Source organism: Chroicocephalus ridibundus, chromosome 5 (assembly GCF_963924245.1).
Source record: "Chroicocephalus ridibundus chromosome 5, bChrRid1.1, whole genome shotgun sequence".
In the NCBI taxonomy this organism is placed as follows: domain Eukaryota; kingdom Metazoa; phylum Chordata; class Aves; order Charadriiformes; family Laridae; genus Chroicocephalus; species Chroicocephalus ridibundus.
The window spans coordinates 20,266,564-20,281,152 of NC_086288.1; the positions used below are offsets into that span (position 1 = coordinate 20,266,564).

Sequence of the window (14,589 nt, forward strand, 5' to 3'; positions counted from 1 at the left end):
GAGAATCTTTAACAGAACAGGATAAATCCGCAGTGCCAGCCAACAGAATGTTAAGCACAAAAAGTCTGCTCTTTCTGAGATGTGACTGTCTAACTGAAATGCAAGTAACTGAACTCACGACATATGCTCAGTACTGATTCACAGGAGAGACTGTAACTGACAAAATTAACACTGCTATTCCCTTCAGAGCCACGGAAATTCTAGGCATATCTGGGTACATGGTTCACTTCATTGTCCCTCTGAATGACATAGAATCATAGAATTGACTAAGTTGGAAGGGACCTTTCAGATCATCTAGTGCAACCATCAACCTAACTCTGACAACAACCGTCACTAAACCATATCTCCAAGCACTATGTCTACCCGTCTTTTAAATACCTCCAGAGATGGTGCCTCAACCACTTCCCTGGGCAGTCTGTTCCAATACTTAATAACGCTTTCAGTGTAAAAAATTTTCCTAATTAATTTAGACTGGATAGTCTAAACCTCCCCTGGCGCAACTTGAGGCTGTTGCCTCTTGTCCTATTGCCTGTTACTTGGGAGAAGAGACCGATCCCCATCTCTCTACAGCCTCCTTTCAGGTAGTTGTAGACAGCAATCAGGTCTCCCCTCAGCCTCCTTTTCTCTAGGCTAAATAACCCCAGCTCCTTCAGCCGCTCCTCATAAGACTTACTCTCCAGACCCCTCACCAGTTTTGTTGCCCTTCTTTGGACACACTCCAGCACCTCAATGTCTTTTTTGTAGTGAGGGGCCCAAAACTGGACACAGTGCTTGAGGCGGGGCCTCACCAGTGCCAAGTACAGGGGGGTGATCACTTCCCTAGTCATACTCACCACACGCATTCTTTGTTCTCCTCTTCTGAGGAAAATTAGTGATCTATCCCGTGGTGAGAATACCTCTGAACTTCAATTGAACTATGCCAGTTTATACAAGTGGAAATGTTGAATTCTGTCAAGGAATACAGTATTTCAATTCAGTGGCACAAAGAAACCAAAACATTACTGGGATAGCAGAGTCACGATGGAGAAATATATTGATCTCTCAAGAACTTTAATACATGACATCCAGCTAAACAATACAAATAAGGTTCTGCAATAACTGTAAGACACTGAGATGTCCCACTATTCTCTGTCTCTTTTCCAATTCACCATAGCAAAAGCATAGACAACTTCTTTGGCCAGTGTGGACTCAGAATCGATTATGCTCAGAAGTGTCAGCTCCTCTTTTCTACGGCTTTTACCATTATTCCCATTGCAATATCACTTTAGAACCTTATACTCAGACGAGGTATCAATTGTGTTACACAAAACCAGAACTGAAGGATAACCATCACACAAAAGAGCTCAAGTGTTTTTGCAAACTCAAAGATCTGTTCCTCTTCATTTACAGGAACTTTCCATGCAGATAGTAGTAAAATTAAAATCTATTTTTAAGTGGTTCTATTGATTGATTATGTTCATATCCTCACAGACCTCCACCAGAGCTCTCTAGGATGGAACAGGTTTCCCTCTAACAATTGTCTTAGTATATATAATACATGAATATATGGAGAATTGGAGGAAGTTTTAGCCAACTCCATCTTAACAAATCTTCCATTACCAGTATCGTGACACAACAGGACACTTCCTTATGATAGTTCCAAGGGGAACAGCAACAAAAACCCCTTCATACTGGGCATCTTGTAGTGGACATATTAGTCACGTTCCTCCTCCGGCCTTTGAACACTATGGGAAGTGGCTGAGTCAACATCCCTGAAGGTATTTAAAAGACATGTAGATGTGGCACTTAAGGACATGGTTTAGTGGTGGACTTGGTAGTGTTATGTTAATGGTTGGACTCAATGATCTTAAGTGTTTTTTCCAACTTAAATGGTTCTATGGTTCTATGACTACTTTAGGAAAGAATATAAGCCACAACAAGCACCACCATCATAATATGCTGATTTTAAAGAACTCTCACTCTGGTCAGATTCAACCAGCAAATTACAATTAAATCAGCAAAAGAGAACGTACAGTAACCTTAGGCAATATTGCAAGCTGTCAGTTGACTTGCTGACTCTTACCTGTTACAGGGAACACAAAGACACTCTGCAATCTCCTTCATATTCAAGGCTCAAAGATATAATCAAATTGGTAATTCCAAGAAAAAACCCCACACAACAAATTGCCCAATTTACTACTTCAAGAATATATTTATAGTCTCCTGTATATCTGCAGATGAGATAATTTCTACACTTATAATGCATTCACTGAAGAGCTACCAGGACTCTTCAAAACTATCCTCAAACCATCATTCCTGCTCCCATACTCCCCTCCCCACCACACCCCTAACATTACTCCAAGACACAAAAACTTCTTGCATAAAGTAGATAGCATAATGCACTTCCCAGCTAGCACTCCCCTGGTCCAGCTTGACATGTCATTAGACCTCATCCCAACATCATGCAGCATGAAAGCCTGTCTTCACTCTTCAGAAAACAGCGAGATAAACATTCAGGATTTCAGCTGAAAGACATCATCAGGCTCATCTATTTGATACTCACACAGACAGCTTTGTCTTCAAAGCTAACACTTTCTCTTGATAATGCACACAGGTATAGGCACCAATGTGGTCATAAACAAGGCCAAATGTCTACATAAGCTGCTTCTAAGATTTTAATTATTTATATCCTCAAGCCTGTAAGTGATGTCTTCACTGCCTGTCATGGAAAACTAGACTTCACCTTTGCTTCCATCATAAATTCAAAAACTATTACAGCCCCTTCAAATTGCTTTTGAAATATTTCTAGACATCACAGGAAGTATAAAAAATATCACAGGCAATATAAAAAAATGATAGCTTGCAAAGCACAGCAGAAGACCTACAGATCAATTGCCTTGCTTCCAGGCAAAAAGCATTCATTTAAAACCCAAAGAAACACCCACTCCAACATCAGCATATTTCTGCTGATTTTATGTGTCCTGGTCTGGGGTAGAGCGGGGCCGACCTTCTGCTCCGTGAGAGGCTCCGGCTCCCGCCTGTTGCCGTGGCAACCGGGGTCAGCTGACTTGGTTGGTTACCCCATGGAGGGGTGGCACCCGCGGGGAGGCGTGGACAGGTCAGGTGACCCAAACTGACCAATCGGGTGTTCCATCCCATCTGCCACGCGCGGGAGAAACGCTGAGGGGCCAAAGGGGTCGGGGTGGCTCTTCCTCAATGGCTGATGGCTGAGGGGGGCCCTGTCGGCTCCTCTGCCTTTTGATCCCGGTCACTGTGTTCCAGTTGTCATGGGGTCCAGTCTGGAACTTCCCCAGTGCCTGCCAGTGACATCCCCCTGGGAGCTTGATATGGTTTTGTGTATATTTATTTATATTGTATCTATTTCATTATTTCCTTTTTAATTTATTATTAATATTTCATTGAAGTGGTTTAGTTTTTTTCCAAACTCATAAATCTCCTTGTCTGTCTTCCTCCTTTCCTTGGAGCGAGAGGTGGGGGAGAGCATCTGTTGTCTTGCCATGGGCCAACCTGTCCCAAACCATGACATTATGGAACCTGAGAATTTCTCTCCTTCCACCCTCATCTAAACCACCCATACACGCAGGTTGAAGGGACCTGGCTGTGTCTCTCTCTCCCTTGTAAAATAAGGTAGTTTTCAACTGCCTTCTAACATTGCAGAGGGGTATCAACTGCTTCTTCTCTCAGTGGTTTTAAGTGGGATATATCGAATTAAACTCAGAAAATTGTTCTCAACTCATTTTACCTTTGACATCTTCTGTTTCTATCACAGACTTAAAGATCAACTCATGTGGTTAAAAGCCTATGTAGTTATTACAACTACAGCTTGGTCTAATAAAATACAAGCTCTGTTTCAGCCATCTCCCATTGTCATCATGCCTATAACAACATGAAAATTTTATGCAAACACACCCTATATAGTCTTTCTCTCAGATGTCAGTGTGATGTACAGTGAGCAGACAGCCTACGCTTGCACTAAGAGTAGTTTTTGCAGAGTGAAGAGGAACTTCCCTGCTCAAGAAACTCCAAGCAGCTTGCATTGTTCCTGTCGGCAAAAGTCATTTTGTGAATATAGTTAATACAAATCCCATTGATTCCCAATTAATTTCCGAAGATACTGAATGCAATACATCTACAACCAATACCACTTTCTCACTGAGTTTATAATTATTTCACATGGGTCCAATGACAATTACGACTAACACTCACAGCATATGGTTTTCTCTTTTTCGCATAATTTAATAAATTATCATCCCCTGAAGACCTTAATATCTTTACTTTAATGCTTCCATAGCAAGAAAATTATTTTGTCTTTGATATAATTTTCAGAATAATCAAGTGAAATCAAGTCCCAACTTCTTTTATGACCACAGTCCCTGCTTCCCATGCCTGCTTCTGTTCCACAACATGAATTATTTTCCACTAAGATTCTCCTGGTTTTGACATCTATTTATAGAATCATATGAGAAAGATTTCAGTACTCTGTGGCTTTGCCTAGGAACAACACCAGCTTCCAGAGCAGTCTGAAAAACATCATGTCTCCTCCAACTCCCTCTGCCTCTACAGTTACCTCTTGGCCTGCAGACAGCTTGCCTGTCTAAGCATATCTAGCAAGGTGCTATGGCAGCCAGCATGCTGGGCACGTGGGGTCCCACATCCCAGAGGGAAGCTGTTGTTGGCAGGTGGAGTTCAGTCCTGAAGTTAGTGCTGAGGCTGTCCTTAGCATAGAATATCTTGCACCTGATCAGTGCTGAGAGATTTAATGTCAAATAATGAAAAATCTATTATTAAATAGGCCCCTTTTTCTCAAGATGTGGGAATTACAGTTGTGTGGCCAAGTACTAGACAAAGCAAAAAAAGTCAGCAGCAGCTCAGCTCTTCCAGCCTCGGGAAGACAGCATGGACTCCACTTGCCAAGCTGCAAAAATTTAAACTAGTCAAGAAGCAGGCCACCAGCTGCAACTACTGGCAGCAGCTCAGTCCTGAAAGGGTAGTTGCTATACACTAAAGCTGTCTCCAGTAGCTGGGTAGCCCGTCACTCCAGCCAGACAACAGGTAGTGTCCTTTTACCTACAATTATCTAGAAGGAAAATCCAGAAATAGTGCATGCTATGAGAAGTCTGAGCCTAAAACCCCCTGAGTTATATCCTACCTGTTCTGCCCTTGGTAGAGGGAATAATCAGAAATCACCCATTCAGCTCCTATGCTTCTGCTAATTCTGGCACTAAGAGACAGAGTTGCATCTCAGATCTGTTAGGCTACTTGAACAAGTCATTAAGTATAAACAGAGCCACTGGATCTAAAAGAAACTAAGACATAGGCTTTTCCTACTGTTTTCATAGAGGCACGGTTCATGCCTGTTCTTTGCAAAAGAACAAGATGAGCAGGGCAAAATACCTCTTCCACCAGAGCCAGCAGCACTACATAAATAGGCAGCTTTTCAGTATATTTTTTCCCTTAAACTAATCTGCTTTTTCTACATGTAACCCTATATGGAACAAAATACGTATAGTTTCTAAATAGTTTCTAACTTACAATACGTATAGTTTCTAAATAGTTTCTAACTTACACTATTTAAGTTTACTATGTAAACTTATTATTATTACTATTATACAAGTAGAAACTTACACAACTGAAGATGTTTTTTATCATGCATTGTCTTTCCTTAGCTAAAATATATATCTTTATCTCACATTTTTTTTTCATATCTATCACTTCACCATTGATTCTTCTTGTTTCACTCATAGCTTGCTAATGTATTTCTGGTAAATTATAGCTCAAGACAGGTAGATTACAACATAACACATACTAAGCAAAAATGTTCATTATCTTCCCCATCTATCATGTAGTACTTCTACATCTGTTATCATCAAACCATAAAAGGCCTTTTATGGCCTCTCCACAATGCTCAGCCATTTCAGGGGATTTGTGTTAACTTTCACTTGAACTTACTTGTTTTCTCATTTGATTTTCTTTCCTAAGGCATTCTTAATTTTTGCCTGTTAACTGTATGAAAGACAAATTCACAGGATGTTACTGATTTTATTTATCTTAACTTCTATGGTTTTTTGCTGCTCATAGTTGATCATGACAGCAATTCAGTTGCAGAGACAAACAAAATCTGATTTTTCTCTAAAACTAATAGAGGATAGTAAGTAGGAAGAAAAAGCATTTATTGCTATATATGGAAGTGGACAAATAGTGCAAAATGAACATTAATAGTACTCAACACAAAGTATGTTTCTTTCCCAAAGCTGATTTTAAACTAACCTTTAGCCATTTTGTGTTTAAGATATGAAATGAAGTACTTAATCATTTAGATCAGTCTTTGGACTCATGTGGCCTTAAAGTATATTAAACACTGGAAATGACAGGTTGAGACCTAAGGTTGTGTTGCTACTTGCTGTTACACTGTCAATTATAGTGCCAATGCCAACAATCCACGGAAGCCGACTTGCCCCTTGATTAAAGGAACCTGTTGCCTTACCATTCCTCCAACTGTAAGGTAACACACACTACATCAAAGTCAGAAAAGAGCAGTGATCAAGATGACAGATGGAATTAGACTTCATCTCTGATCAAGTTACAGGTAAAAGATCGTGTTAGTTACCCTACTGCCTCATAATTAAGCAGGTAACAAATGCCTGCACAGAGACATTTAAATACAAGCCACTTAAATTTAAGAGCCATCTCTAAAAATGCAGATGCAAAAGCGAATCAGTATATCAGACCTTTTGAACACAATGATTTCGAATTCCATAAGCCTTTTGTATTATGTAGGAGAGCTACTGAATTTGTGTCTTTTGTTCATATTAGTTCACATCATTGCATCGTCTCCTTTAAGAAATAAAGGAAGCATTAGCAGTTACCTCGATTCAAAAGGCTTCCATTCTGAATACTTGAGAATGTTATGGGATGTGACAAGTTTCTACTTTTACAGTACAAAGACTAAAACTACAGAGTTTACTTTGGATCTTATTTGCACTGCCTCTGGAAATAGTGCCACAGTTGTCAATCATGGTAAGATCTTTCTCCCGCTTTCTTGCTAGTTACATTTTGCTATTTGGAGAAACAAACTTAGTGCTATCATTCGCACCAGCAGGAGAATTTACTAGTGAACGACTAGGCTCCTTCTGCCTCAGGATGTCCATTGTCTGACTGTTATTTTTGCAATTTTAGACAATGTCTGTAGCTAGCAAACTGTGAAGAAATGCAAAAGGCAAATCCTATTTAAAAGCATAAGAAAAACTGCTGATACTTACCAAACTATTCCCTGAGCCCCAGAGCCAATAGGTTTCAAGTTCTGGTAGCGTTTGAGAACTGTGAAGGTCGAGTCACCTACTTCCACGCTGTAGAACTGGTTGTCAACTTTGCTTTTGCTCATGTTGTAATGTTTGGCAATATATGACACATCCACTTGTTTCCCAAATCCCTGTTGTACAGAAGGAGGTAAGGGGGGAGGGAGTGGAAAAAACACAGAAACCAAGGCTGGTAAAACATCAGAATACTGATAAAAAACAGTCAGCCTAATTTTCCAATATAAATTCTTGCCATTTTATGTTCTTTATCATAGATCTACATGAATCCTCAAATGCTCTCAAAGACTGTATCAAACCCTCTTTCACCCAGGAAGTAACCATAAAAAAAACACTGATTAAAGAAAGCTAGTGAATTCTCCAGATGATGTTTGTGACACAGTTACTCTCAACTACTGCTCTCTGCTTGCTGTTACTGCTGCTTTATGCTGCTTATGCGTTCATGTTGATTCTGCCCTCATTTATATTGCAATAAATATCTTATTTTAACATGAGATGACTTACATCAGTGTAGAAGTGCGTCAAGAGACATAGGAATTAGGCTCTTCATCATCGGTCAAATAGACCAAATAAGTCTATTCACATGAGCGCTAAGGCTTTCCCTGAACATATGATAAAGGTCTCAAGAAACTTTTAACAGGAGTTGCAAAAGAAACTCCAGTCTATGAGACTAACTGTGACCTGACATGGCTCAGTATCATGGAGAGGTATTTGGTAGCTCAGGAGATCTTCTGAAGTTCTGGGTTCCTAAGGATAGAAGAGTTGCTCTCGTGACCTGACAAATACATTAGTCCTAAGCAAAGGCGAATTTTCATGATACAAAGACAAGTTACTGTAAACATTCTATGCTTGCACTGAAGCTAGCACTGCAGAGCTGTAACCTCAACCAAATTTGTAGAATTACTATGCAGAAAGTTACGTTACAACTGTTTTACGACTACTACTGATTTCTGTTCCCTGAAGACTATGGAGCAAAGTATATAATAATTTGAGATAAAAATCAGAATGTAGTGTTTGTAATTTAGGATTCAATACTACGTGATGCTAAGTACAGGATGCAAAAGTTCAACATACTACAACAGATTGGTCCTCAAGCAATCGACAATTCACTTATGGAAGTGAATACTTTTCCAAATGCTTTCTGTAAGAAGAAGCAAAAACCAAACGTGCCCCTCTCTACCTGTGCATTTATTTTCTGTGCTCGCAAATGCAGCTTTTAAATTTTCTTATTTGCTCTTCTATACATTGCTTTCCTCAAAAACCCTGAATAATCAACTGTGTTATGTGACTATGGACTACTAAGTTGAATTTTGATGGAGCAAAGAAAAATGTGAAGTCAATTTGGAGAATGTTATTTTTTCAATTTAAAAGGACATAATTTCATTGTTCCACGAAGCTGATCATTAAAACCAGGTAACAGACCGTGCTGAGAACTTGGATTCTCAGGTTTGCCTTAGGACGATTAATATTCTTTTTCTGTTCGTTATCTCACTGGAAGGCCCACTGTCGCTGGACAACATAGGTTAATCCTAACCACCTCATTTAGAGACTTTGAAACATTTTAATAAATGTAGTTGTTGATTCAAACAGAAAACCACATTTCAGAAAAACAATTAGAAACATTACATTTACTTGTTAATCAGACACAGGGAAAGGCTTTTTTTATTCTTTTTTTTCTTTTCCTCCCCAAACGCAGAGAGGTTTATGGACACCAACACAGTGCTAAATGCAAGCTTACAGAGAGTGAAATGACTCTGAAAGAGATTTGAATTTTTCTTATCTGAAGACAGACAGACTGCATCTGATTTGCACTGTGTAGCCTTAGTCTTAAGACTCCTTCCTTTACATGAAGAGAGATGCATAAATTTGGCTAGCTCAGCTATTCATACCAGACCTGGAATTGAGAGGCTTCATTTTAATAATATGCTCCTGATAGCCAGGAAATAATCCCAGATCCCTCTGGCTAGACAAACACATTTGCAGCATGTCTTTTTCTGATGTTATTATCAGAACAATGCAGATGATATTCAGCATTAACACCCATTACTCTGAAACCAATGTTATATAAAGCGTCAGCATAAAAATCGCATTCCTTAGTGAGTCTGACTCGTAGGCTGCTCCTCTGGAAGTACAGATACAGTGACTTCTTTAAACAAGCCAGATGACTGTGTTAAGGCTTGGGTGAGCCAGGCCTGCCATAACTTGTTTGCATCCTCACTCCCAAGCTACCCGGCAGTTTGTCATGTGCTACAGAGCTACATGGGAAAAGATACTTTGTCACTCTACATTTAGAATCCTGCGCACATCAAATCTACTTGCTTTTAAGTTAGACTGACCCTGTGAACTGCTGGCCTCAGAAATCCCATGATGCCTACAGTGGGATTTCTGAACTACTGCAGTTCCAGCAGGTGGTTATTTTAAATCCAGGAATGTCTTCAAAATCAAATAAAACAGCTCAGAACCACCACTCTGTAGTACCTCAGTTATATGGATAGTTAATGTGTGCAGCCACTTCAGTCATTTCAACAGCAATTAAAGTGATGTTGATCAATGGGATGCAGAAGACACAACCAGTCAGAACACACAAGTATCCTGATGAGCAACTCTCCTCTGCATAACATAGACCGTTCTTATGACAATCTGCTCCTAACTATGTGTGAATAGGAAAGGTAAAGACCTTTCTATTTTTCATGTATTTTTTTTTCTTTTTAGATTAATATTTTTCTCAAAGTCTGTCTACTTAAACATCTGTGAGCCATAAGAAGCTTTGATAGAAAATATCGACACCGAGAATTACTTATAAAATTCCAGACAGGCTGATATAATTTGAAGTTCACTCCAAGCAAAATGCCTCCTCTGAGTGACAAACACTTCAGCTTTGTGGCCAGGCCAAACAGTCTCCAGCTGATCTACTAATTTGCCTCCTCCCTTTAAACCCACACTGCTAAAAAAAATAAATACAGAAAACCTCTACTCTTTACATTTTGCTGATTTTTACGAAAGTCTAAATAAGCAAAATTAAAACACAGTAAGTCTACTGCTTAAGCCCAATGTACTGCTTACTTTTATAAGAATCAGGAGGGGAATCATAGAATCGTCGTGGTTGGAAAGCACCTTTGAGATCATCGAGTCCAACCATACACACACACACACAAAAAAACCAACCCAACAAAAAAAAAATTCACCTATCCTTGTCATGACTGTAATTTAAATCAAATCCCTAAATCAATGAATTAACAGCATTATTGGATTAATCACATTTGATCAAATCCTCAAACCAAGATGACATAATCAAATAATGAACCATCTCCAAGTTGACACAACATCCACTGCCTAAATGAGGAAATGGCACTTTTGTTTCGCTCTAAAATTAAGCTAAAAAAGCTTTTCCCATTAGCAAGGAAATTCATACTCTTAATAGAGCACATTAATGTTAGGTTTAGTTTCAAACCCCAATTAAAAGGTTTTTCTCAAGGTCTTCAAATGCACATTGCTGATCCTAAAGAAACCTATACAATACGCTTTGGTCTCGTTCTGTTACATTATCAGTGCTCACTCAAACACCTTCCAGAAGCCTTGGTGATGGTATAGCAGTTAATATCTCCTTTCCCTACCCACCCCCATCTACACTATTTCAGATTTAGGTTTCACTGCATAATGCTTACAAGTTCTGCACTGGCACTTAAGCTAAAGCTTTAATTATCTGACAGCAGAAAGGAACACAGGGCTAGGAATTTCCAGTATACACACCTAAAACAAAATTTCTTTAAAAGTTGATTGATACTGACATTTTAAAAAAATAGGAATTAGCACTTCATTAAGAACTAGCTGGGCAAAAGGAGGGTACGCCTACACATGGTGATACAGTTTACTTCTTGGGATATCATAGTAAAGATGCATAGGTCTTATATAGAAAAGTGAATTTCACTGAATTAATAAATTTTTCCTGGCTTTCCAGGGGCCCCCACCATCTCCGCCTCATCACAGACAAAAAGACTGGTATGGAGGACAGCGTGTTTCAGAGATGGATGCCTTCGATTCCCTCAGGATCTGAAAGGATATCGTAAAGGTACAAATTGACCTTACAAGTCAGATGCTGAGATTATACAAATTGAAATTCTGAAGCATGGTAAAATCCCAGAATGACCGGTGTTGGAAGGGACCTCTGGAGATCATCTAGTCCAACCCCCCTGGCAGAGCAGGGTCACCCAGAGCAGGTTGCACAGGAACACGTCCAGGTGGGTTTTGAATGTCTCCAGAGACGGAGACTCCACCACCTCTCTGGGCAGCCTGTTCCAGTGCTCTGACACCCTCAAAGTCTTCTTGCCAGCTCTGAAAATGTGCATACAGGCAAGCCCTGCTCACCTGTGTGCATCTGCTAAGTCAACACTATTAATTTAATGGCTGCCCTCTCACTTGTACAGCTGTAATTTTCTCAGAAGATTCAAGTGCCAGAATTCTGGGATGAACAGACATTTACTGAACCCTCTGCTTCAATTTAACAGTCACAGGTTTTGCTTTGTAAATCTGGATGGCCACAGAAGCCACCACTTGTGAAATACAAAGAATCTTTGCACAGAAAGGCCTACTAAATTATTTTTCATTGTGTATTCTGTATCTGCCACATTTATGGCAGAAATATTATCTATTTTTCTTATCATAAAGCCAGACTTCTCACTTATTCTGGCTCTCCCTGAACTCAAAAGTCCATAGATAGTGATCAAGTCTCCTACAAAAAATAGGTTTTTCATCTATGTGTGTGTTTGGGTGTAGTATTACAGATTTTTATCTTATCAGCCACAGCACACCACAGTTCCCCATTCTTCTATCTCATTCCCACCCTGTAGGGATTGTATTAGTCACACAGTCTTCCTGGTTTTAGTGTGTTTTGAGTGTTGGTTGGTTGCTTTTTTTTCACAGGTTAATTCTCTGCCTTCTTTTAATCCCTCTGCAGCAGTCTTGTCCTAGCCCCCAGACACAATCTACTCTCCTTTATGAAGTCAACCTTTCAAGTAGCCAACTGACCCTTACAAACAACTCAATCTTGATTGACTAATCATTGATCTTTTTACTGTATTTGCTTTGTTTACTCTATTTCTCTATTTTAAAATAGATCTTATTAGATGGAGTACAATATTCATAAGTATTGGTTGGTTTTGGGGGGGTTGGTTTTGGTGTTTTTTCTGTTTTTTAAACACACTGTACTTGTTTAACCTGTTCTAACTGAGATACCAAAAACCAGGCAGCTTCAGAACTGGCTCTTACCTAGCTCTGATTACACAAGAAGCAGCAGGATTGGCTTCTGTTTCCTTTTCATTGATAGGTACTCAAAACACATATTCTTCACTTGTCCTCCACATGTTCACTGAGCTTTAACTACTTTTAATTGCTTCTTTCTTACAGGCAGAAATTTTCTGTAGTAATTACAAATTACAATTTTTTTTACAAATTTTTAATTTTTATTTATTGTAAAATAATTTTTACAAAAATTACAATTACAAATTACAATTTGTAATTGTGGTATCATGTCTTGCTCAGACCAAAGGTGTCTGCTTCATTCCAAGCCAGACTTCTAAGAGATAAGCAATATGCAAGTATCTGCACAACAGAACAACTACTTCAAAATGATTCCTTATTCCCTTGATGCCTGAAGAATTTAACACTGACACACAGGTACAGCCAACCAAAGACGGTAAGGATGAGAAGACTGATGAAGAAACACTAAGAGAAAAGATTCCTTGACAGGGAGGTCTCTTCATGGACAGGAGCTTCAACAGTGATCCAAATGGAAAATGTGGCCAAAAATACAAGAAAGATTGATTTAAGAGTACGTGAGAAAGCTATGGTAAAGATGTTCAGAATCAGCTTGTTCTGTGGCCCTAGATTTGAAAAAGAAGCAATAACATGGGAAGTAGCAAGATACAATTAAGATTAGGAAAGAGAAATGGGATCACTAAAAGGATCACCAAAACATTGTAACACTAAGAAATGAAAAGTGCACTCAATTTATCAACAGTAGTGAAGGGAACATAGAAGCACAGAGCATAGGAGAACCAAAATGGGATTACCAGCTCTTCTTTATTTATTGCATGTATTGATAATACAGGATGTTTCAAATGTCTTACACTTCTCAGGAAACTGGAATTACACTGAAATACTGGGTATTGTTTAAGAAGCTTTCTTCTAGTACACAGGCAGAGCAGCAAGAAGACTGACTACACGAAATACTATGCCCCAATGCGTATCATGGCTTCCTTTAAAAACAAGGGTAAAGAAGAGGCACATAACGACAGTATTCAAAAAATTAACTTTTTCAATACAATTATATAATCACAGTATTCACTGTGAAGACGCTAATCGCTAATGAAAATATTCTCTCTTTTATAAGTGAAGACTATAGGGAGCTGAATATTTTAATCACACCTTTTCTTAGAAATAGGCAGCTCTTGATACTATAAAGTACCGTTTTAGTCCTAGAAGTCTAAGATCTAGGTCACTGTTCGTTGATGGCTTATGAATACCAATTAATTTCCCATTGGATAGAAGGCATAACTATAGTACACGCTGCATCAAGACAGTTTCTTTAATGGTCAAAGTAGTAACTCCATCCAGTCTGATGAAAGCATAAGTTGTCATTAAAGTGGTTTATCAAAGTTAGGATAAAATTAAAAAACAGTCCAGATGAATCAACCAATCAATGGAGAGCAATGCAATTAATAAAGATGGTCTTTTCTGTGTGTAAAATTAAAACTTTTCTAAAATCATGTGATTTTTAAATAGTCATTGATGTAATATTGCATCTAGGAAGTCTATACAAGTTTTGTTCAAGACAGGTAAGCATGACTGAAAATAAAGCAAGTTAGCAGAATACAGGGGGAAAAAAAGACGTCAAGAGAAATTAAAGCTTTTAAAATCTTTTTGGTTTTGTTTTTTCTTAAAAGCACAAATTGAGTAGAAGTTCGCAAAAATATCCTCAACATGCAAACTAAAATTTCATTCTAAGGTTTTCTTTCAGTGGCACCAGTATAGCATCAATTCCAAATTCAGTATGCAGAAGTGCCGACATACTCTATCTGGGACGTGAAAGTGTATAAACCGGGCAATAAACTAAGGTCAAAGAACTAGCATGTGAATTTATGTTCCTGATTCATATGAAACATTTTCTTAACGTGCATGGCCAGGTCCCCAGCATCTCATCTCAGTAATCCCATGTCCTGTTTTTCTGTTAAAAAAAACTAATTGTTGCACTACTATGGAAATATTGTGACAAACAAAT

The 14,589-nt window shown here is 38.7% G+C and overlaps 1 protein-coding gene across 8 annotated transcripts in view; it reads right to left on the bottom strand.

Moving 5' to 3' along the window:
• MAPK10 (mitogen-activated protein kinase 10) overlaps nucleotides 1-14,589 on the bottom strand; it is a 171,137-nt gene that overhangs the window by 69,981 nt on the left and 86,567 nt on the right. For 7 of the 8 annotated variants that reach the window (XM_063335101.1, XM_063335094.1, XM_063335098.1 and 4 more), the window contains one exon: nucleotides 7,260-7,429. In XM_063335101.1, coding sequence (XP_063191171.1) covers nucleotides 7,260-7,429 — 170 coding nt within the window. Of the gene's footprint in view, nucleotides 1-7,259; nucleotides 7,430-14,589 lie in introns of those variants that run through there. The other variant, XM_063335100.1, reaches the window with a different exon arrangement.